Genomic DNA, 23,900 nt, shown 5'->3' with positions numbered 1-23,900 from the left:
CTTCTTTTGTGGCCTCATAAACGCAGAGGGGCTGTAAGTAGGAGATTTTCTGATGGGTTTTCTCTCTCCTTAAGGAATACCTCCTTCTGGAAAGGATTATACACACTTCCTTTCAGCCAGGAAATGATCATCAGTCTGCTAATCTCCTTTCCTCTCCTGAGCAGGGAGAGAATCAGGGCGTCTCAGAGCAGTTTCTTCCCCCGTCCGGCCTCTGATTCTCCCCATCTCAAAGCAGGGTGGATGGTTTAAGATATCCAAGGTCAGATGCGGGGAGGCGGGTTTATCTCCTCCTCCTTCTTAACCTCTCCCAGTCTAATCATTTGCCACATGCTGCTGGCCAGCCTGCCTTTGACATCTCTCCCCAGGCCCTCCTTTCCTCTAACTACCATCCTACAGCTTCCTCCCGGTCCCTCTGAGTCCAGGCTCTCCCCAAAGGCGCCCTCCTGTCCCGAGGCCTCTCCCTCTCCATCACAGCCCGGGTTTTGTCTTCAGAGTGCCGATCACCACCTGAAGTCGTCTCCTTTAACACCGTCTCCTCCCGCTCCACTGTAGGCTCCATCAGCTCAAGGACCTTGGCATGTATATGTGGTTCATCGTGATCCTCTGCACAGCATGATGCATGTCACATAGCATGTACTCAAGAAATGCCTGCTGAATATTTCTCGAATGAAAGGAAGGGTCAATGTATGGAAGAGAAGAAGGGTAAGTGGATGGGAGAATGAGTAGTAAATGAATGGATGGGTGAAAGGGTGAATGGATGGAGGGATGGACAGACAAGTATATGGAGGGATGGATGGAGGGATGGATGGATAGATAAGTGAAAGAATGGATGGATGAGTGTCTGCCTGAAAGTGTGAATAGATGTATGAAAGAGTGGATGGCTGGGTGAAAGGTTGAAGGGATGGGTAGGTGGGAGAAAAAACATGAGCTGAATTTTTCCAAAAGGAACTTCTTTTGCAGACACTCAACCCTCCAAGCTCCAATGAAACAATTTATTGTTAAAGCATAGTGGTGCCAATGGCAGCGTCCTCACTGAGAGGACCAGCCCAACCCCCGTCTGTGAATTGGGGGTCTTCTCCGTCCAAAACGCCAGTGGCTGGTGGGAGACAACGGCTGAAGGGAGGGAAGGTCAAAGGAGGGAGTTCACAGTGTCTGAGCCTAACTTACGGGCTCCCTGAGGCTGATCTAGACGGATGATCTAAAGAAGTGGCAGGATACACATTCGAGGGATCTTTCTAGAAGCTTGTCTGTGATTCTACAGCAGGCCTTGAGTCACATGTCTTCTTTTTTTTTTTTCTATTTCAAACTGCAGGAGGAAAGTTCTGGAAGACGATAAAAATGGCTGTCAGTGTCATTCATTCAAAGAGTACCCTTAAGCCCTACTGTGTGATAGGGGCTTTCTACTTTCTAGGGACGGGAGATACCACCGTGAACAAGAGGAACAAGAAGACTTTGCTGGGATTACAATCTGGAGAAGCGTGGAGACACGACAGATTAAGCACATGCTTCCCTCCAGAAGGCGACAAGGGGAGGCCTCGGGATCTGAGAGGCAGTGATGAGAAGCAGCCGGTCATGCAAAAACGAAGGGGAGGGACTTCCCTGGTGGCGCAGGGGTTAGGAAACCACCTGCCAACGCAGGGGACACGGGTTCGAGCCCTGGTCTGGGAAGATCCCACATGCTGCGGAGCAACTAAGCCCGTGCACCGCAACTACTGAGCCTGCGCTCTAGAGCCCGCGCGCCACAACTACTGAAGCCTCTGCGCCTAGAGCCCGTGCTCCGCAACAAGAAAAGCCACCACAATGAGAAGCCCACGCACCGCAATGAAGAGTAGCCCCCGCTCACCGCAACTAGAGAAAGCCCGCGCATAGCAACGAAGACCCAATGCAGCCAAAAATAATAAATAAATAAATAAACTAAAAAAGAAGGGGAAAATCGTCACAGACCATGCGAATGGCAAGTGCAAAGGTCCTGAGGTAGGACTGAGCTCGGCCTGGCCTAGAATCTGAAGGGTGGTTGGGCACTCGGGCCAAGGCAGAGGCAAGATGATCCTCTAGTTACTCCAAAGTCCCTGGGCTCCTTAAGGAGCATCTCTTCATTAAGTTCCTAACCAAGGGACAAACTTGCCACTGAGTAAGTGGTCCCTAGAGCTGTAATGATCCTGAAAGGGGCCGTTCGGTCTTTAGCTTTTAAATTTCCATGGTACCGGGGGGGTGGGGGACAGGGAGATGCTGTAAGACAGGCCAGCACTGATGGGAAGGCTGGACTCACCCACTCGGTAAATATGGGTGGAATATTTATGAGCCAGGCCAGTGACGTGAGTGGGAAACACAGAGATGCAGAGACAGACGTGACCCGGCCCTCCCGGAGCTCACTGCCAGCAGGTGACCACACTCTGGGGGATCCGGGCAGAGGCAGAGCCCTGGAGGAGAGGGCTAGAAGAGACTTAGCAACTGCCTGGAGGGACAGGGCTGGGGGCAGAGAGGGGTGTGGGAGGACCCAGAGGTCTCTCGGGACAGCTGGGGGTTGGGGGGACACAAAGACTTCACGCCTTCACTTTTGGAGAGTGTCTGTGATTAAGGCAGGGAGCCTGCTAGGTTACTGAACAAACAAACAAACAAACAAACAAAATCTGGCATTTTTGGAACGCTCTGCACCCAGGCACTGTGTGAAGAGCTGGATACACATGTTATCTCGTGTCTTCAGCTCTGGGATGTGAGTAAGGGTGGCAGGGCTGAAGAAGCACCTGTCGTCAAGGTGCCAACAGAAGAAGACCACTGTGGGAGACAGGCTGCCACCCACAAAGATGCTCCTCAAGATGCACGTGGGCCTGCTTCCTTGGCCATGGCACTGCTGAGAGCAGGGCGGCCTGTGTGTCGCTCGACAGGGAGCAGCGTCCCCGGCCTCGACCCGAGGTGCCAGCAGCACCTCTCCCCAGGCGTGACCACCAGAAATGTCTCCAGACGCTGCCAAATGGCCCCTGGGGGAACACTGCCTCTGTCTGAGAACCGCTGAATTGGACAGACACTGAGCTTTGAATCCAGACAGACATGTGAGAGAAATGACAACCCCACGGACAGGGGAGGGCCTTGGGGAAGCTTCTCCTCAGAACCCATCCATGCCGCCTCGCCAAAATGAACCGTCAAGTGAACTGAGTTTATAATTTTGACCTTCCACAGATTCCTGTACGCTCTCACTCAGTGCTAAGGGGAGTGTAAATGAGTGAGTACAGCCCCCAGGCGGAGCAATCTGCTTATCTCCTTCAAAAGAAATCCATCCTCAGGCCTGTATGCAGACGGGTGTTCAAGGTGTTTTGTCTGGAAAACAAAAGCCTGGCAAAGCAAGCAAACACCCAGCCACTGGCGTTATAAAGAGCATCCTTCATCCCCGCCATGGGAGCGCTGCAAGACTGCGGGGGAAGGAACCGAACAGTATGAGTTGCCCTTCCCCATTATCCCAAGGAACGGCCATATGGGCTCAGTGGAACAACAACGAAAAAGGCAAAAGGACCAATACAGCCCCTTTTATAAAGATGTGGAATGTTTTGTCAATGTGTTCGTCCACGTGTTGTACGGTGTGGCCTTTCTACTTCCTGGGCGTTAGCTCCCCTACTTCCTGTATGTGTATGCTTACTGTAGTCAAACAGTCATCACACACACACACACACACACACACACACACACACACACACGAGCAAGGTGAGGCACTGGACACAGAGCCAGGGATTTTGGTGGGGGAGAGATGGGGTTTTGCGGGGAGTGACCCAAAGGAAAGCAGAGACTGCATGTGGATGGGTAGAGGGATGGAGGGAAGAGAAAAGGGACAGAGAAAGACAGAGACTGCCAACATCTCGGTGCTAACTTCCAGGCCCCGAATCCAGTCACACCTAAAGCTTCCCCCTCGGAATGTTCTAGTGACAAGGGCCAATCAATTGCCCTTTTCCTTAAAGCCAGTTTGAGTCGAGTTCCTGCTACTTGTGATGCCTGGGGGCTGGAAGGTTCAAGAATCCTGTGGAAAAAGGCAGCAGCTCACTGGGAAGCTGGCTCCTGGAGTATAAACATCAAATGGCATGGGTGGAAACAGCGGTGGGAGCTGGGGAGAGGGTTAAGCCTCACAAACTCTTCCCACTGGAACCCACCTAGGGTACCACCTGGAGGGCCAAGGGGTCGTAGGCCGACACCCGCAGATCCTGCAGCAGGGCTTCCAGATTGTTCCTCAGGGCGGTGTAGGGCGGCTTCTCCTCGTACTTGAGGGCCATCACCACCTTCAGGTACTCCTGCAGGGTCTCTGTGGTCAAGACACGGGAGGAGCCTGAGAGAGGTACCCAACCCAGAGCCTGAGGGGCTCTGCCTAGAGGGTCTCGACAATGGTGCCCATTTGCTCAGTGCTTCCTCTGTGCCTGGCACTGCCACGGCCACGGCCACTTAGATTTAAATTGGTTTTTTTTTTTGGAAAACGTGAAACATAAGCAACAGGAGAGCGGTACCATGAACAGCAGCATACCCGTCACCCAGTCTCATCAGCTGTCAACTCATGCCCATCTTGTTTCATCAAAACCCCTACCCCTCCCCCCTCCTGTATTGTTTTAAAGCAAATCCAGGCTGATTATACGATTTTATCTCTAACTATTTGGTGGGTATCTCTAAATGGGAGCCAGCAAGCTTTTACTGTAAAGTGCCAGAGAATAAATATTTTTGGCTTTGTACGCCGGGAGTCTGTGTGGCCAGGACCCAACTCAGCTGTTCTCCCACAAAAGGCCCACAGAAGGCAGGAAGCCAATGGGCGTAGCTATGCACCAAGACTACTTTATTTATGGACTCTGCAGCTTGAACTTCAGACAGGTTTCATGTGTCACAAAATGTTCTTCTCTTGACTTTTTTCCCCAGCCATTTCAAAAGGTAAAACAGGGCTTCCCTGGTGGCACAGTGGTTGAGAATCTGCCTGCCAATGCAGGGGACACGGGTTCGAGCCCTGGTCTGGGAAGATCTCACATGCCGCAGAGCAACTAGGCCCGTGAGCCACAACTGCTGAGCCTGCGTGTCTGGAGCCTGTGCTCCACAACAAGAGAGTCTGCGATAGTGAGAGGCCCGTGCACCGCGATGAAGAGTGGCCCCCGCTTGCCGCAACTAGAGAAAGCCCTCGCACAGAAACGAAGACCCAACACAGCCATAAATAAATAAATAAATAAATAAATTAAAAAAAAAAAAAAGGTAAAACAATTCTTAGGGGAATTCCCTTGCAGTCCTGTGGTTGTGACTCCGTGATTCCACTGCAGGGGGCACGGGTTGGATCCCTGGTCAGGGAACGAAGATCCCGCAAGTCAGGGTACGCGGCCAAAAAAACCCCCACAAAAACTTAGTTCACTGGCTTACAAAACCAGGCTGGCTGCCCCAGGGACGCAGTTTAAAAGATAGAGGCTGTTTTGAAAGATAAAGCCTTTTTGTTGTCTGTTTTCCCTAAATAGCACAATGCCATTATTACACTTTTTAAAAGTGCCAATTATGAAACCAATAATCATAAGAGCTCCCACTTGAGCAATGTCTGTCTCAGGCTGGCTCTGAGCACGTTTAATTAGGGCTGCAGCAGAAGCTAAGGCAGCACCCCCGGGCCCAGTTCTACACTGAATTCTCGGGACAAACTTCGGGAGGTGAGGGCTATTATTGGCCCCATTTTACACGTGGGGAAGCGGAGGCTCAGAGAGGCTGTAAACCTGGAGCTGAACTTCCTTCTGGCCCCGCCCACCCCAAGCCCGGCCCCACCAGCCCCACTGGCGCCACTGGCTCCGCTTCCCCGTGACTGGCTTAGAATCTCAGAGCTGCAATAAACTAACCGTGGGGCTCCTTGTTTTTGTTTTTTGTTTTTTTGGCCATGCTGGCGCAGCTTCCGTAATCTCAGTTCCCCGACCAGGGATTGAACCTGGCTGGGCCCTGGGCAGTAAAAGCCTGGCATCCTAACCACTAGACCACCAGGGAACTCCCAATGGAGCTCATTCTTACGGAGCAAGAGCCCGAGGCTGGAGGGGAGAGTGACCTGAGCAGCAGAGACATGATTTGAATCCAGGGATGTCAGGTAATTTAAAAATGAGTCCTTACAGAGCTGGAGGGGATAAACTATACTTTTCCAGCTGTCTTTCTGCCTCATGTTTAGAGAGCAATGTAGACGTCCTATAGCAGGGACGCTGGAAAAAACCACTCCCCCAAACAAAACAAAAACAGCCTCAATCTTCAATAATAGGGATTGGCTTTAAAAATGATGGTTTACATGAAAAGATGCTCACCATCGCTAATTATTAGAGAAATGCAAATTGAAGCTACAATGAGGTATCGCCTCACTCCGGTCAGAATGGCCATCAGCGAAAAGTCTACAAATAATAAATTCAGGAGAGGGTGTGGAGAAAAGGGAACCCTCCTACACTGTTGGTGGGAATGTAAAGTGGTGCAGCCACTATGGAGAACAGTATGGAAGTTCCTTAAAAAACTAAAAATAGAATTACCATATGAACCAGCAATCCCACTTCTGGGCATGTATCTGGAGAAACCTCTAATTCACAAACATACACACACACCAATATTCATAGCATCACTATTTGAAGTAGGCAAGACAGGGAAGCAACGTAAATGACCATTGACAGATGAATGAATAAAGAAGCCGTGGCATATATATATATATATATATATATATATATATATATATATATATACACACACACACACACACATATATATATACATATATATACAGTGGAATATTACTCAGCCAAAAAAAGAATGAAATAATGCCATTTGCAGCAACATGGATTATCAAACTAAGTGAAATAAGCCAGACAGAGAAAGACAAATATCATATGATATTGCTTATATGTGGAATCTAAAAAAAAAAAAGATACAAATGAAATTATAAACAAAACAGAAATAGAGATATAATTAGAAATACATTTTATAATATAAAATATAAATATATTATAAGATGTATTTCTAATTATAACCCATTACTCACATACATATATATGAGTATAAATATGTATCACTGAAGATATGGCATTTCCTTAACTTCTGTAAGGCATTCATATTTTTTTGTCTGTTTTTTAATTTTTAAAAATCCTGTTTTTGACCCGTTAAACGGATTTCAGGACTGACTAATGAGTCAGAACTGTAGTTTTAACTGACGTTAAGTGTATTATACCACAGTTAAAAAAAAATACCCATAAAATTCTACAAGTATTGACACAGAAATCTCTAAGGTATCACCTTAAATGAAAAAGTAAGTCAGAGACCAATATACGTAATATGATTCCATTAAAAAAACCCACACATTATGTGTGTGTGGTTGCATGTGTGTGTGTGTTGCTGTTATTACTGTTCAGACACACTTCTGAAATTTGGGAGAAGATTTTTGTTTTTCTACAAGGGGCACAAATACATGTGTGATTTGGAAAACTCAAAGAAGGAAAATAGAGGGGTGGTAAAGAGAGGCATCTGGGATGGGCCTGAGCCCCGGTCCCTCCATGGCCCCCGCCGGCTCCCTCCTCTTGGGACATACCTGAGGTATTGATCCAGCGACTGCGCTGTCCCACGAGGCCTTCTGGGTTGTCAAGAAACCTGAGAGGGCAGAGGTACATGTGAAAGGCCTTTTAGGGAAGGAGAGCAACCTTCTGAAACTGGATGTCTGGTAGATGTGCCCTAGTTCTCATTATTCACGGTAGTTATGCCTTGGACACTGAAGGAGCAAATTCTGAGCCAGGAGTTTACCAGAAGCACAGCTTCCAATTGCAACATTTTTACCAACTGATCAATACATCACCTGGTTTTACCTGTGTGCCTAAAGACATCTTATTTAATATAACGTTGAGTCATTCACATGGATCTCTGGCCCAACAGCACTATAGTTCACACCTGAAGGAGGCTCATCTCACACACGTATTTCCTTGCGCTTAGCACTTCATCACTATGCTTGGGGCCATTTTAAACAGCAAAATCCCCCCCCAAAAAGCATAAAAGTGTGGAAAATGTGGCACTAAACAGACCACATGAAGGACACTTGTGAGCTGAAACAAGAAGGCAGAGTGTCGCCTTGTTCAACCTCGGCTGGGATCATGTGCATCAGGCAACTCAAAATTTTCTCCACTCTGCGTGTCTGAGAATGACTTTGAAAGCCATTCAAAGTATTGATTTTGGGGTTACAAATACATTTTAGGGAAGAGGTCAATTCACAAATACAGAATCTGTGAATAATGAGGATCAACTGTCTATCCACACACATTTGTATACATATACATGTATAAATACACAGACACACAGACACACACACACACACACCCCCTCTTGGACCACTCAAGAAAAATGAAAGTTGGGGGGGGGGAGGGATAAACGAGGAGGTTAAGGACCTACTGTATAGCACAGGAAACTCTACTCAATATTTTGTAATAATCTATAAGGGAAAAGAATCTGAAATAGAATATATATATGTTCACATATATATTCATATATATATATTCATATATATATAACTGAATCACTGTGCTGTATAATGAAACTAACATGCTGGGGACTTCCCTGGTGGTGCAGTGGTTAAGAACCCGCCTGCCAATGCAGGGGACACAGGTTCGAGCCCTGGTCCGGGAAGATCCCACATGCCGCGGAGCAACTAAGCCCGTGCGCCACAACTACTGAGCCTGCGCTCTCGAGCCCGTGAGCCACAACTGCTGAGCCCTCGTGCCACAACTACTGAAGCCCGCACGGCTAGAGCCCGTGCTCTGCAACAAGAGAAGCCACCGCAATGAGAAGCACACCCACCGCAACAAAGAGTAGCCCTGCTCTCCGCAACTAGAGAAAGCCTGCATGCGGCAACAAAGACCCAATGCAGCCAAAAATAAATAAATAAAATAAATTTATTCCCCTTCCCCTCCCCTACAGCCCAGAAGTCCCCAAGCCCCACCCTCCTGCTCCCCAACACTCTCTGCCCCATCCCCCTCTCTGTCCACGGCTCTAAGCCCAACTCAGGCCTCACCCTTTCTCCCTGGACCCCAGCCTCCTCCCCAGCTTTCCATGCACCCCCCCCCAACAGCCCCAGAGAGTCTTTCTATGCCCAGAGTGGACCCTGCCCCTCCCTGCTCACAGCCCTCCTGTGGGTCCCCAGTGCCCTGCTGGGAAATCTCTGGCACCAAAGCCACCAGCCCCTGTGGCTTTGTCTCCCTGACTTCCTCCCTCCCGTCTCATGCTCCAGTCACACCAAACTCCTTCTAGTCCCCCAACCAGGTCACACATCCACCCACATCTCCTGGCCTCTGTACATACTGCTCCTCTGCCTTTGGCAGCCTTTCCCCACCTTGACCCCCAGTACGTGGCTGCTCTCCCTTCTGGACATGGCTTGAGGGCTGGTCCCCTGGAAGCTTCCCCTGGACCCCTGCAGGTGCAGGAAACGGATCCCTGCCGAGTGTTTGCACACCCTGCGCATAGGTCCACGGATCCCCTACAGCTACTGTCATATGTGCACAAGAAGGGCTGGGTCTGACCCTTGTCTCTCCCTAGCAGCCTCAGGATGTATGTGGTAAATGATTGAGCGAGCGAGTGATGGCAGAAAAGAGCTGTGCCAGCCTCAGGACGTTGTAAATTGTATGAGCAATTCTCCCATCACAGGCTGTCACTGTGTTCGTGGGACCTCCCCGCCCAGCGGCAGCCTTGAGAGCAGGGACCCAACTCCGACCGTAGTCTGTGCTTTCCCAGCTGGGAGCCTTGCACAACAGTAAGCCATGGGGAATCAAATTGCCTTCCTCTTTCTTTTATTCATTCATTGTCATGAACTAGAACTTTCAAAAAAATGAATACATATTTGCTGAGTGAATGGGAAAAAGCCACGCACACCAGTAAGACTTCGGAGAGGACAGGTTAGGGCTCCGGAAAACGTGCATGTGGCAACACTGCCCCCTTGTGGGCCCTTTGGTTACTGCCTCAAGTCAACCGACAGAGGCTGGGCTGGGGGTGTCTAGAATGAGTCCCACATCACCACTGATGCTCCCTGTGGAGCATCTTCATGTTCCCCGCCCTCCCTCTGTGATCGTGACTGGGATCTGGGGTTCTGGAAGGAACTCTTACTTATTCTGAAGTCACTGATATGAAAATGATTACTAAGACCTATTTTATTTACTCTGCGTCTGACTTGGCAAGGGCAGAGCCTCTTAGTGAAGCATTTCACAGTCACATTTGATTAACTCCTGGGAAGGGGAAGGTGGGAGAGAGGTGAAAAGGGAGATAAGACTGTTCTTAGGAGTTCGAGGAGGTAGAGGGAGGGAGGATCCAACCCAGTGGAGCCTCAGGAAGCAGGTTCAGAATGTACGAATGAACGAACAGAGGGTTCACATATGTGACACGCTGTCTGCCCAGAAATCTTGCCTCCCCTTTGCCTGCCTGGGAAGCTCCTCGGCAGACCGGGTCAGGCGCCTCTTGGGTAAGGGCTCCCAGCAGCCCCGAGGCAGGTCACGTGCCTCCCCCCTGCTCCCACAATGCCCCGGGGCTGCCTCCACCCTCACAGGCACCGCCCACTTCCTGCCTGCGTGTCTCCTCCCGGGCCTGGGAACCTCCAAACCTGGGGCTGCATCTGCCCGACCCCTGTGCCCACGCGGAAGCCCAGGCCTGGGTGTGAAGAAGGTTCACGCCTTCTTTCCTTAGTCGTTCATCCATCCTGCAACTATCTCACGAGCACCCACGACGTGCCAAGCGCTGTACTGCGAACAACACAGTGACAAGAGAGCTGACGCGGTCCCTGCCTTCAGAGAAATCCGACTAAAGGGGGCACTGCGGAGGAGTCCGCTACCTGGCGCCCGGTGTCACTCCTCCCCTGCGATGGCAGAATCCCAGGGGTCGGCAGCCACGGGCTGGAGACATTTCCCAGCCCCCACTGCAGCTTGGGGTGGCCACGGGACCGGGACCAAGAGACATGTCATTTCCGGTCCTGCCCTCTAAAAGCAACGGGAGTCAGTGGCACTAGAGCTCACACCCAGTATGAGGGGGGCCGAGGTGCTCCACAACCCTTGGTCTCCTACCTCGGGACAGTTAGTGAGAAGGAAGTAAAGATCTACCTCCTTTGAGCCGCAGTCTTTCGGGGTCTCCTCGTAAGAGCAACTCAGCCTCCTCACTAACACAGCAGAGCGCTTCAAGGAGCAGTTCACAAACTTCAGCCTCACTTAACCGCTTTAGCGGCTGGGCTGTGGCCTCCGACTACTTGTGTTGCTAATTCTGTGACTCGTTTTCACCTGGCTTCAATGCAAAAATGGAAAACTACTGGAAAACTAGACAATAAGTGCAGAAAGAAATTAAGAAAGCAGGGAAGTGGGCTTATGTTCTGGCAGGTTCTGATGCAGAGGAAACCTGGGAGCTGAAAGCTGCTCTTTCTCTGTCGTCTCTTCGTCCTTCAGCAGAGGTGTCGGGGCATATCAGCACCGAAGTGGGACCTCCTACTTGCCTCCCTGCCTTTCTGGAGGTGATTCATCTGTCACCACTGCCATGAGACCTGCCCTGGCCTTTAAACGTAAAACAGCAGGCATGCCCACACCCTGACAGCCCCCTGATGGCTACCCAGGGTTCCGACCCGATGGCCCCCACCGTCTGACCTCTGCCATGCTGTGTGTTTCACTATCTCTGTACTGTCTATCTCCCCCATTAGAAAGCGAGTTCCCTGAGGGCAGGGATGTTTGTCCTAGTTACTCCTGTATCCCCAGGCCCTGGAATAGAGCCTGGTGCATGGGAGGTGCTCAACGAGTATTTGGTGAGTGGAGGATGGCTGCATCCAAACACCACCAATCCACGTGCGATAAGCCTCCCATACTTGGGAGATACTAGCTTCCAGGTGAAAGGGCCTCCTCTGGAGTCAAATGACCTGGGAGCAACTCTAATCAGCTGTGTGACCTGGGCTGATTACCTAAGGTCTCTGTGCTTTCAGATCACGAGCACACTTAGCTCAGAGCTGCTCTGAGGATGGCACAGGGGAGCACTGCCCTCACTGCCTGGCACAGGAAAGTGTACAATAAAGGTCAGCCTTGAACAGGTCATTACGGGCAGGCCAATGTGACGGGCGTCCCTTCCTCTGAGCGTGAACAAGCAGGAGACCTGATGCAGTGGGGGCGAGGGAAGGGCTCCCTGGGGAGTGACGACTAAGCTGAAACCTGAAGGAGGGTGAGATTTGGGGCATGGCATCTGGGTGTGTGTTCCATCGGCATAAATCAAACATAACATATTTCAAACACAACATATTTTTCAAGGACACAGCTACATCTGAAATTAATTGAGGAGAAGCACTGAGCTTCTTTAACAATGTAAAGTTTAAAAAATACAGCATTGAGTGAAAGAAAGAAAGAGAATGAAATTTAGAGCACAGTACAATTTATGCAAGTTAAATACACTCATCATATGTTGTATAAGGACATAGACGTGTCTATACAAACTTATTTGAAAGCAGTAGTCAGAAGCAGTAAAGTTGATGCACGTGTAATGATGGGGTTAAAGTGCTGAGTGAAAAAAGCCAGAAACAGGTGAGATTCAGAACAGAATACCATTTATACAAGTCAAATACACACAGTGCCACCACCGTCATGCAAGTTTAAGGATACAAGTACATTTACACAAGCATATCGGTAGGACATATATTCAGCAAGTATGTGTGTCCACAGTTGAGAGATCGGAAGTTGGGGGATAATAAAGGGGGCAAAATAAAATGAGAGAGAGGCTCAACACGAACCAACAACTGAGAACTGAAAAGTACGACAGACTCAATGCTGTTCACTGGAGAGTTTTCCCTCTTCCCACTCTGCACACTTTTCCTGGATAATCTCTCACCCTCTCCTAGGGCTTCTGCTGACAATTCCTGAGACACTGCTGGGGTCTAAGGCTCCGTTTGGACTTCATTCCTGCACTTCAGATGGGAGAGCCAACCATCTCCTGGATGGCCCCTTCTGGATGACTCCTCTTGGGGCAACTCTCACGCCCCAAGGCTATACCAGATCTTGAATCCCAACATGTGGACCTGCAGAGCTTCCCTGTGTCTAGCTGTCTACTGTCCTTGGTGCTGAAGACCAAAGCCCCTGTGCTCGCTTCCCTCTGCACCCAGCTGCCCTCTGTCCTTGGTGCTGAAGACCAAAGCCCCCGTGCTCGCTTCCCTCTGCGCCCAGCTGCCCTCTGTCCTTGGTGCTGAAGACCAAAGCCCCCGTGCTCGCTTCCCTCTGCGCCCAGCTGCCCTCTGTCCTTGGTGCTGAAGACCAAAGCCCCCCTGCTCGCTTCCCTCTGCGCCCAGCTGCCCTCTGTCCTTGGTGCTGAACCGCGCACTCAGCAGCACCCCCCTTAGCACCGAGGTGCCCTGTCCTTGGTGCTGAACCACACCACCCAGCTCTTCCGGTTTTACCCCGCCGTCCTTGGTGCTGAACGTCTAAAACAGAACTAGCAGGACCGGGCGCTGTTACATGCAGAGGTGAGGGAAGCATGTAAAAGAGGCCAGTGTTGCCAGATGCTGAGGCAGGGCCCAGGCCAAATTGTTCCGGTTGCCCGTGTGTCCCCGTGGGAGTGAATGAATCATGGTGTCCTGTACACTGTGAGCATTTTCTACAGGCCAGGCTCTGTGCTGAGTGCTGTGTACCTGACTCCCCCGAATCCTTCCACAGCCCCCTGAGGTGGGTGCTAATAGGATCCCACCTGATGGAGGGCACTGAGGCTTGTGGAGGTTAAGCTGCCCACCCAACACCCTGCAGCAATGGGGCTGGAGTCTGACGCCAGGCAGTGTGGCTCCAGGGCCCACGCTCCTGTCTGCTGGAATGGACGGTAGAGCAGACTCCCGAGAACTGCAGAGGCCTTGACTCTGCCAGATGCCACCTCCCCCTCTTTTCTGTTCCCTGTTGGGTTCTGGGCTTCAGCCCCACCTGCAGGGGTGCTGGGCCAGTGCTGGGCTCTGCTGACCCCCAGACTCACTTCTGTTTCAGCTCCATGATATCCTCGGTGTTGGGAAGGCACTTCGTCCACGGCAGGGTCCCATAGAGCCACTTCAGCAGACAGTAGCCCAGGGTCTGGAGGTCACTGCGGCGGGAGGGCCCTGGGGAGGGAGGGGAGGAGGTGGCGGCTCAGTCCAGATGTTCCGCTCACTGACACCCCCCCCCCTTCCTTTCTCTCATGGACTCAAGCACGGGCTCACACACTCAACCACCCAAACATACAGGCTCTCGTCTGTTCATTCACTTTTCACTCACCTACTCTCAGTCCCTCATGCGTCTCTCAATCACTCATTCACTCCCTCAGCCATCCCTTCATCCCCGCTCTCACTAGCTCACTCCCTCATCTACTTGTCTTTCATTCATGCACCTATTTGCTCAATGAGTCCTCAGAGCCCTGTGTGCCAGGCCCCCTCCCACATCCTTAAAACGCAGGTAAGAGTTTGGTTGGGTCCCAGCCCTTGACAGTCCTTGACAGTCCAGTGGAGAGACAGTTATAGCGTGGGATCACCTGGGTTATATAGGAGACAGAACAGGGCATGAGGGAACGCAGAAGGATGGGCACTGAACTCAGCCTCACTCAGTAGGGGAGGGCAAAGGAGACAGCAGGGTTGGATTTTTCTTATGCTTCCTAAATCACATGATGTAGACAACACTCCATATAAGCATTCAACAAACACGGAGAGTTGACTGTGCCAGACCTTCGCCCTCTGGTGCTGGAGGCACAGGTACCATCGCTTCCCTGGGGGAGCTTAGTGTAGTGGGAGGATGCGGGCAGGCACATGGATGGTCATGATATCAAGGGGTTTGGGAAAGAGAGGCCGAGACCTCCTCCAGGAATCTTCTTTTCAAAGTGCTCTCTTCTCTCCCCATACACCTTCCTTGGATAATTTCATTCCCATCCCTGGGCTTCAACTGACAACTCCTGAGATACTGCTGACATCTGAGTCTCCATCCAGACCTTGCTCCTGTGCTGCAGACGTGGATAGCCAATTGCTTACTCAACAGCCCCTCCTAGATGACTCTTGGGCAACTCTGACGTTCCAAGTCTACACAGATCCTGAACGTGAACCTCTGGAACTGCAGGGCTTCCTTGCAGCCAACCGCTCAGTGTCCTTGGTGCTGGGCTACTGCCCCACAGTGCCCTAACGTGTGGGGGCGCTATCCATGGTCCTGAGTCCCTACTGTGGCTCCCCCACTCAGCCTGACTCCTGTGTTTGGCCATCTGCTGTCCGTGGCTGTGAAAACCTACAGCTGCCCTTGTCCGAGAAGCATGTCTCCATGGTCCCGAACCCCTTCTCTGGCCTCTTACCACATCCCTTGTGCAGGTCCATGCTAATGAACTCAAGGTCCCCCTCATGTGGGCTCCTGCTGCCTTCGGCGTACGCCACGTGTGTGCCACCTGGCGAATAGCGGAAGGTGAAGCCGTAGCCTGCCAGGGTCACCTGTGTGGACGTGGGGAGAAGCCATACAGTTTGAAGGTTAGGAGCTCGGATTCTGGAGTCAGAGATTTCAATCGTGGGTGCAGTTTGAAACATAATGCCGAGCAGTACAGAAGGGTGTGAAAAGAACACAAACCAACTGTCCCCCATCACTGCTCAGCCCCCCTAAACCCACTGTCCAGAAGCAACCACTAATATAGATGCTTATGTTATTTCACATCATTTTCTTTAAATAATCAGTAAACACATGTGGACGGGGAGGGGGCTCTAGTTTTCCACCCATGGATCACACTCTACCTCCTGCTGGGCACACAGCTCACTGCACTTTAATAGTGTATTAACTCTAGAGCCAGACAGACCAGGTTCCAATGCCAGCTTGGCCCTTTAGTGGCCATAAACTTTGGTTAAATTATGAAACTCCTCTGTGCTTTGATTTCTCCATTTGGAAAATGAAGATAATGATAGTCCTCACCTTGCAGCGTTGTTAGGAGGCTCACCTGAGTTTAAAACAAAAAGTCCGTATCTACTAGACACACAAAATTAGCCACACCAGCTTTTTAATGGCTGCATTTTAAAAAAAGATTTAATTAATTAATTTATTTATTTATGGCTGCGTTGGGTCTTCGTTGCTGTGCGCGGGCTTTCTCTAGTTGCGGCGAGCGGGGGCTACTCTTCACTGCAGTGAGTGGCTTCTCATTGCAGTGGCTTCTCTTGTTGCAGAGCATGGGCTCTAGGCATGCAGGCTCAGTAGTTGTGGCTTGCAGGCTCTAGAGCACAGGCTCAGTAGTGGTGGTGCATGGGCTTAGTTGCTCTGCGGCATGTGGGATCTTCCTAGACCAGGGCTCAAACCCGTGTCCCCTGCATTGGCAGGCGGATTCTTAACCACTGCGCCACCAGGGAAGTCCCTAATGGCTGCATCTTATTCTGTCGAATGGAGAGTAGACAACTGTTGGCTTTGGCCATGTGAGACCTGCATCTTTTTCTGCTGGTCACAGTTTGTGATGGTTAATTTTATGTGTCAGCCTGACTGGGCCCCAGGGTACCCAGACATGTAGCCAAAGGTTATTCTGGGTGTGTCTGTGAGGGTGTATCTGGATGAGATGAATACTGGTATCAGGAGACTGAATAAAACAGACCGCCCTCTCTAGTGTGCACGGGCCTCATCCGATCAGTTGAGCAGAACACACAGGCTGAGTGAAAGGGAATGCCTCCTGCCTGACCACTTGAGCCGAACATCAGCCTTTTCCTGCCTTTAGATGTGAACAGAAATATTGGCTCTTCTCGGGTCTCGAGCCTGCCAGCTTTCAGACTGGAAATCACACAATCAACTCTCCTGGCTTTCAGGCCTTTGGGCTCTGACTAGACCACATTAGCAGCTCTCCTGGTCTCCAGCTTGGCGACTGCATATCTAGGTCCCTAGATCAGCTTCCATAATTGTCTGAGTCAACTCCTTATTATAACAAACCTCTTTCTCTCTCTTACATATACACGCACACACACACACACACACACACACACACACATTCTATTGGTTCTGTTTCTTTAGAGAGCTCTGACTAATATGGTTCCAGGATTTTTCTCTGGGGTCACCCCTCTCCAATTCTCGGTCCATGTGTTTGAGGTGGGGTCCACCTGATTTATTTCCACTGGCGTTGCTAAACTGAGGGGATCTGAGCCTCATTTGCTGGTATTTATGTTGTCACCGTAGGGAAGACAGTTTGCCTGATTATGAGCAATGCAAACACAAGAAGAGCCCAGGAATGGAAGAGCCAGCTTCCCAATGACAGGGCCTGAGTTCTTAGATTCAGCCATGCTTGAAGCCAGTGAAGTCCTAGATTTTTCCACTCCATGGAGCAATAAATTGCACTTGGCCCTTTTTAAACTTTTTTTTTTCCTTTTTCTTTTTTGCTTAAGGCATGTTAAATTGGGTTTCTGTCATTAGCAGGAGTAATTAGAATTTACTTTAAAATACTAATTAGTACTCTGCTGGGAGTATATATTTGAGGTTTTCCAATTTTACTGTCACAATCAATGTTGTCAGAACATTTTGTACATGTATCTCCGAATATATGGATAAGATACGTTCCTAAAAGAGGACCCGGTGGATCAAAAAACATATGCATTTAAATTTTGACTGCTATATTCAAATTACCTTCCAAAAAGGTTGCCCATTTCATACTTCCAATAGTATATAAAGAATTCCTAGTTCCTTACATCCTTATCAGCAAGAGATATTATTTTTAATTTTGTCCACCCAAAGGGTAAAAATAGTGTATTTTAAGTTTAATTGCTATGACTATTAGGGAGGTTGAGCATCTTTTCATACATTTAACTAACCTGTGGATTTCTTTTTCTACGAACTGCTTTTCCTATCCTTTGTCTATTTTTCTATTAAGTTACTCATCTCTTCTTATTTATTTGAAGGAACTCTTTATACGTGATGGATAGCAATTCTTTGTCCGCAGTAAGCATTGTGAAATAAATGCAGGTTTTGAGACAGGTGAGCTCCTGAGCCCAGAGAGCCCCCAGGATGGGGGAGGACCTGGCTATTACCTGGCACAAGTCCTCTGGATTCACAAAGATATTCTCAGCTGTCACATTGCCATGAACGTACTCATTCTCATGGAGGAACTTCAGCGCATCCAGCTGGGGGGAAGAAAGCAAGCATCTCCATGAGCAGCAGGCTAACACAAAGCTCCGGAGGGAACCCCCACTGTTGGGCCTGGGGTCACGTGGTGCTACTTGTGATGGGGGTGGGGTGGTGGTTCAAGCCTGACTACTCCTAAGTGAAGCATCAGGAAGCCCACCCTGACAGCACACCTAAGCATGTCTTCTAATTAAGCCTTTGAAAAATTCAGCATTAAAGCTGATATTTGGTTTTCCATTGACCTCTTCTGTCTATCTCTTAGCTGATCTCAGGAGGGGAAGAAGCGGGTTACTTATTGACCCCCTGCAAGAAAGAAAACCCAGCACTCATGTACATGAAAGAGGTTTTGTCTCATTCGCCCTAGGGAGCAGAAATACATTTAGTTAAGTAATTTATATTTTGATCTCTAGCTCTGACTTTTCCATTGAGCTCATATATTGAACTGCCCAGGTATTCTTACATCTTGATTACAACCCAAGCCCCCGTCGACTCCAAGGCTCTACTGCCCACCAAGTTCTGCTTGTTCAAACTCTCCATCCCCACAGCCCAGCTCCTCCTCAGGCCTGGTCCTCTCTGTGCTGACCTCACCCAGCCTCCATCTCCCCGCTCCAGCCCGTCCCCACACGGCCCACAGGGTCTTTCTACACCCAGAGCCGACCCTGTCCTTCCCGTATTCCCAATCCTCGCGTGGCTCCCCGGCGCCCTCGGGACAGAGGCGCCCTCGGCCCCCCAGGCTGGTGTTCAAGGTCCTGCGTGATCTGGTCACTGCTGAGCTCTCCACACCAACCTCAGCTGTTACCTTTCCCCTCCTCACGTCACGCTGCAGACACTGAGCGTAATGACCTTCGGGACTCACCTGATGTGTCACTCCCTTGCCACTTCCATCCCTCCAGCAATTTACACTGGGTCCTCTTATTCTTCGTCACTTCTAGTCAAAGCACTTTTCACAATTTGTGCAACTGTGACTTAATATCATCCTCTCCCACTAGACATAAAAACCATGACTGTGCTGCCCCCCATGGTACTCCCAGCCCCTGGGACAGTGTCTGATTCCCAGCAGGGACCTGATAAATATTTAATGAAACGATGGATGAAGGAAGGAATGAATGAACGAAAGTCTTGTGCTCTCTCTCCCACACCAGCCTTTGCCTAAGCTATATCCTTGGCCTGGAATGTTCTCCCCATGCATCTCCACTCCTACTCTACCCAGCACCTTGCTATTTCCCACTCTTGATTTAGAAATGACCTCTACCAGGAAGTTCAACTGAATCCCTCAATTTAGGCTGGGCCCCTTCCTCCAACTGCTACTGTCTCCTGAACATCCCTCATGACAATACTTATCACTCTGTTGTTTTTTTTTTTTTTTTTTTTGGCCGCGTTGCACGGCATGCGGGATCTTAGTTCCCCAACCAGGGATCGAACCCGCACCCCCTGCACTGGAAGCGCGGAGCCTTAACCACAGGACTGCCAGGGAAGTCCCACTTGTCACTCTGGTTCTAACAGCCTGGTGTTCAGCTGTGTTGGTCACCGTGCTCGCCCAGTGCCCAGCAGAGGGAGGTGCGGGCTGAACGTGTCAATGAGCAAACAGACCGATAAACTAGGAGCCGGGGGGCCATCCTCCAGACGGGAGCCTGCAACCCTCAGGTGCTTACCAGCCGGCAGGCCATCTGGAACACAGACCTCACTGACATCACATGCTTCGGGTTGTCATCCAGGATCGACTGAAGGCTCCTCCCCAGGATGGGGAACACCAAGAACCTGGAAGACATGAGTGTCCCAGCAAGTGGGAGAGATGACAGGGGAGGGGATGGAATACAGGCCACCAAGGATGGGGTGTGGCTGGGGGCTACCAGATCCCGGTCCTGGGTGAGATGAAGGGTTCGGATTGGTGGGGGACCAGCCTGGCTCAAGGCTGGGGGAAGGAAGGAAGCAACTATCTGGCCAATGGCTCCAGGGTCCCAGCCATGCCTGGGCATGTGACAGGAAGAGAAAGGAAGGGGCCAGTGAGGCGAGTGGCAAGTGAAGTGACTTACCTGTACTTGTTCTGGTGAACGCCAAAACCGACGCAGGTGGGGATGGCCAGCTGAGGGGTCGAGTACCGCTTTTTCCACTTGTTCACTGTGGGAGGCAGGGGCCTGAGAGGTTAGGGCCCACCTGGCCCTGCACCCACAATGGACAGCAGCCCGTTCTCAGACCAGAAGCAGAGCGCGCCCGAGCCCAGGCCACACACTGGGTCTCCTGGTTGGTGACGTCACCTCTGTGGGTGCGTGACGGCGAGGGGGGTGACGACAGGGGGTGTGAACATGGGAGAAAGCACTGACAAATCTGGAGTGAGCGGAAGGGGTAAGAGCGACAGCGTAACCTCTGAATTCCCATGTAGAGCTAATGAGATCAGGGAGTGTCTAAACTGGTCACAGTGTCACTACATGTCTGCCCACCTTCCAGGATCTCAGTTGGATGGTACAGATCCAGCGGTGTGCTGATAAAAGTTTAACAGCTGGTTGTCTGGGGAAAGATAGCCCTGATTTGTCGCGTTTGCCGATTTCTGTGGTGTAAATACTTCCCAGTATGGCCAATTTCAAGCTACCAATGTGGTATCATGGAAGAAGGAGTTGGAAAGAGAGGCAGTAGCGTGCCCTTACATGGTATTTCCACCACACAGACACGGTGAATGTAAACAACCTCAAGAATATAGATAATAGGGACTTCCCTGGCGGTCCAGTGGTTAGGACTCCACGCTTCCGCTGCAGGGGGCGTGGGTTTAATTCCTGGTTGGGGAACTAAGATCCCACACGCCAAGAGGCATGGCCAAAAAAAAAAAAAAAAAAAAAAGTCTAGCTGATAGAAAATGTAGACAAATAATTAGGAAGGGATGAGCTTTGAGTATTTATTACCCTTGCTCTTAATTTGACTGTAAATTGATAAAATTAATTTATGATGGCTATGTTTTATTTATTTATTTATTTATTTATTTATTTATTTATTTAAGATGGCTATGACTGAAAGCTTGGAGGGCAATTTTATTTTTTTAAAAAATATTTATTTATTTATTTATTTATTTGGCTGTGCTGGGTCTTAGTTGCAGCACGCAGGATCTTCGTTGTGGCATGTGGGATCTTTAGTTGTGGCATGCAGGATCTAGTTCTCTGATCAGGGACTGAACCCAGGCCCCCTGCATTGGGAGCGCGGAGTCTTAACCACTGGACCACCAGGGAAGTCCGATGGCTATGTTTTAATAACTGGCTTGCAGTATCTGTGAAAAGTTAATACTTGGTGCTCAAGAGCTGGTACGACGAGCCAGCCTCAGCCCACTGTCCGCTGTCTGTCCTCTGGAGCCTGAGGCCTGAGGGGTGATGGGAGCAAACATGGGACTTTAATTTAATCCCCACCCTTCCCACACCTTCAGGGAGAAGCCAGTTGTTTTGACCAAGCTGGTACCCCCAACTCTTCCCCCACTTGCCCACTTCCCTGAGGAATACCTTGCAAAGGCTTGGCGGCCCGCTGGAAGAAGTTCTGCTCAATGAACAAGCGCCCATTCTTGGCATCCTAGTGGAGGAGGAGAGGGGAAAAGCTGTCACACTGGAATCTCTTAGGCAAGGGCTCCAAGGTCATCACTGGCCATGGATTACCCCAGGGTAATGCCAGCAATAACTCAGGTTCCCCACGTCCTGCACATCAGAACCAAATTCCCTAGGGTGCTCCATGTGAACACATATCAGAGACTTTGAGTCACTGCCCAGGTTCCTTTTCTTTTACAATAGGATCTACAAGTTTTCCCTAGACACACACCCTTCAGCTAAAAACTACATTTCCCAGTCTCCCTTGCAGTGAGGAATGCCCAAATGACCAAGTTCTGGCCAATGGGGATGTGAGCAGAAGAGATATGGGCAACTTCCAGTTTACGCCCTTAAAGGGCTAGGGCAGGCTCTCCCCGTCCTCTTTTCTTGTTCCAATTGGCTGGAATGCAGATGAGATGGCAGGAGGTGGAGCAGCCATCTCAGCCCATGAGATGAACGTTATAGATTGAGGGGCCTGGAGCAACAAGAGAGAAGGAAAGTAAGCCCCTGGTTTATGGAACCATCATATCAGCCCTGGACCACTGCTCCAGGCTGTTACATGGAAAAGCAATAAAATATACTTGTTTAAGCCATAACTAACATTGGGTCATTTTTTCCAAGCAGTCAAACCAAATATTTTAATTAAACATAACTAGTACAGCTGGGTTCTTAAGAGCACAGGGTCAAAGAGAACTGGGTTCAAATCTCAGCTCTGCCCTTCATTCATTCTTTCTATAAAGCACCTATTATGTGCCTAGTATTGTTCTGGGCATTGTCAATACAGCAGTGAACAAAGCAATCTGCATAATGGGCATCCCTGGGCAAGCGACCGAGCCTTTATCTTCTCATCTGTTAAATGGGAAACTCGGTAACCACCCCACAGGTTTGATTATGAAACTCTTAGCCCAGGGCTGGGCGTAGGACAGGCTCTCAGCAAGCAGGTGCTATCACTCATCTGCGAGCCTGGTTCAGGAGCACTTGCTTCGAACCACTCACACGGCCTCCATCTAGGACCAAAGGAGGGCACCCGACCCAGCCGTCCCAGGTTTCCGGCGCTTGCCCAGACACACAGCCGGAAAGCATCAGAGCCAGGGCTCATGGGTGGACCCGACTGCGGTTTCTGAGGAGCCCCATGTAGAAGAACCCAAGGCCCAGAAGGAGACGCGCCCCACCCAAAGTCCCACCGCTCCTTGCGGGCCAAGGCCGTGCTCTCTGGCTTGCCCAGCCCACGGAGGGGCTCGGAGGTCAATGGTGCATTTGCTAATGCCCCAGGCCCTCCCCTCAGTGCTGCCCCCCCGGGGGCCACTCACTAGTTTCAGTGAGAATCTTTGTTTCTGGGGACTTGACTCGCAGGCAAAGGCGGAGCTGGGCTCAGCTGTGGACAGACGAAATGAACAAGGTTATCACCTAGAGGGCAGGTGAGGGTCAGTGTCCTCAGAGTGACAAGCAGCAGCTGCGGTCAACGGGTTCCCACAGGGTCAAGTGCATTCTCCACTTTCATGACCTGCTCCTTCCTATTGTCAAACAGCTTCTTTCTTTCTCTGTTAATACACAACTGTGCACAAAGGGTAATTAACCCTGAGACTGCTCTCCTCGGAAAGGCCTGCGCGCAAGGCTGAACCTCGGCTGGTGTCTGCGAATCAGCTGGGAAGGTTCTAGGATTCCTAACCAATAAAAGGGGCCCCCGGTGCCCAAACTGTTATGCTGAACACCTGCTTTCCTTCTGAGAGTAGAATTTTGGTACCTGCCAGGCAGAGGGTGCCTGTGTGACCAGCATCCAATAAAAACCCTGGGCACTGAGTCTCTAATGGGCGTCCCTCTAACGAGCATTTCATGTGTGATGTCACACCTTGTTACGCATCCCGTGTGACTCCAAGGGGAGGGGCACTCTGGAAGCTGGCGCTGGTTCCCCCGGACTTACCCCATGTGCCTTATCCCTTTGCTGTGCTGTCCTTCTGCTGTAATAAATTAGGACATGAGTATGACTATAGCCTGAGGCCTGTGGGTCTCCCCAGTGAATCACTGAGCCCGGGGGTGGTCCTGGGGCCCCTGACTCAGCAGCTGTATGCATTTGTCTGCACATATGGGTGTGTGGCTGAACCACACTGACTCCATCTCGTCAGGGTCATAGTAGGCCCACTGTCCTACCCCCTCCCCTTTCTGCGTGACAGAGCTCTAGCCTACTCATGAGGAGCGCACCCAAGCCAGGTAAGTCCCTGATTAACTTTAAGCCTTCCTCTGGAAACTGGAAGAATGACTTTTGCTGACGCAGATGGTTCACGGTCCACGA

The 23,900-nt window shown here is 50.4% G+C and overlaps 1 protein-coding gene and 1 long non-coding RNA gene across 18 annotated transcripts in view; one reads left to right on the top strand and one right to left on the bottom strand.

Annotated features, from left to right (window-relative positions):
* Positions 1-978: 978 nt before the first annotated feature.
* VRK3 (VRK serine/threonine kinase 3) overlaps positions 979-23,900 on the bottom strand; it is a 66,694-nt gene continuing 43,772 nt past the window's right edge. For 12 of the 17 annotated variants that reach the window (XM_082435918.1, XM_082435928.1, XM_082435934.1 and 9 more), the window contains 10 exons: positions 22,921-22,985; positions 21,533-21,599; positions 20,087-20,171; positions 19,706-19,811; positions 17,960-18,052; positions 15,277-15,409; positions 13,948-14,068; positions 7,538-7,596; positions 4,149-4,285; positions 979-1,322 (listed from right to left, as the gene is read on the bottom strand). In XM_082435918.1, coding sequence (XP_082292044.1) covers positions 1,302-1,322; positions 4,149-4,285; positions 7,538-7,596; positions 13,948-14,068; positions 15,277-15,409; positions 17,960-18,052; positions 19,706-19,811; positions 20,087-20,171; positions 21,533-21,599; positions 22,921-22,985 — 887 coding nt within the window. In that variant the 3' untranslated portion in view covers positions 979-1,301. Of the gene's footprint in view, positions 1,323-4,136; positions 4,286-7,537; positions 7,597-13,947; positions 14,069-15,276; positions 15,410-17,959; positions 18,053-19,705; positions 19,812-20,086; positions 20,172-21,532; positions 21,600-22,920; positions 22,986-23,900 lie in introns of all 17 variants that reach the window. The other 5 variants (XM_082435927.1, XM_082435929.1, XM_082435925.1 and 2 more) reach the window with 2 other exon arrangements.
* On the top strand, positions 4,311-7,414 carry LOC309648016. The gene is made up of 2 exons (XR_014256434.1): positions 4,311-4,896; positions 5,209-7,414. It is a non-coding gene; the product is annotated as an uncharacterized lncRNA (long non-coding RNA).

This window comes from Balaenoptera physalus (genome assembly GCF_965194825.1).
Source record: "Balaenoptera physalus genome assembly, chromosome: 19".
Classification (NCBI taxonomy): Eukaryota; Metazoa; Chordata; class Mammalia; order Artiodactyla; family Balaenopteridae; genus Balaenoptera; species Balaenoptera physalus.
Note: the sequence above shows the minus strand (reverse complement) of the source record. Positions and strands in the feature narration are given on the sequence as shown.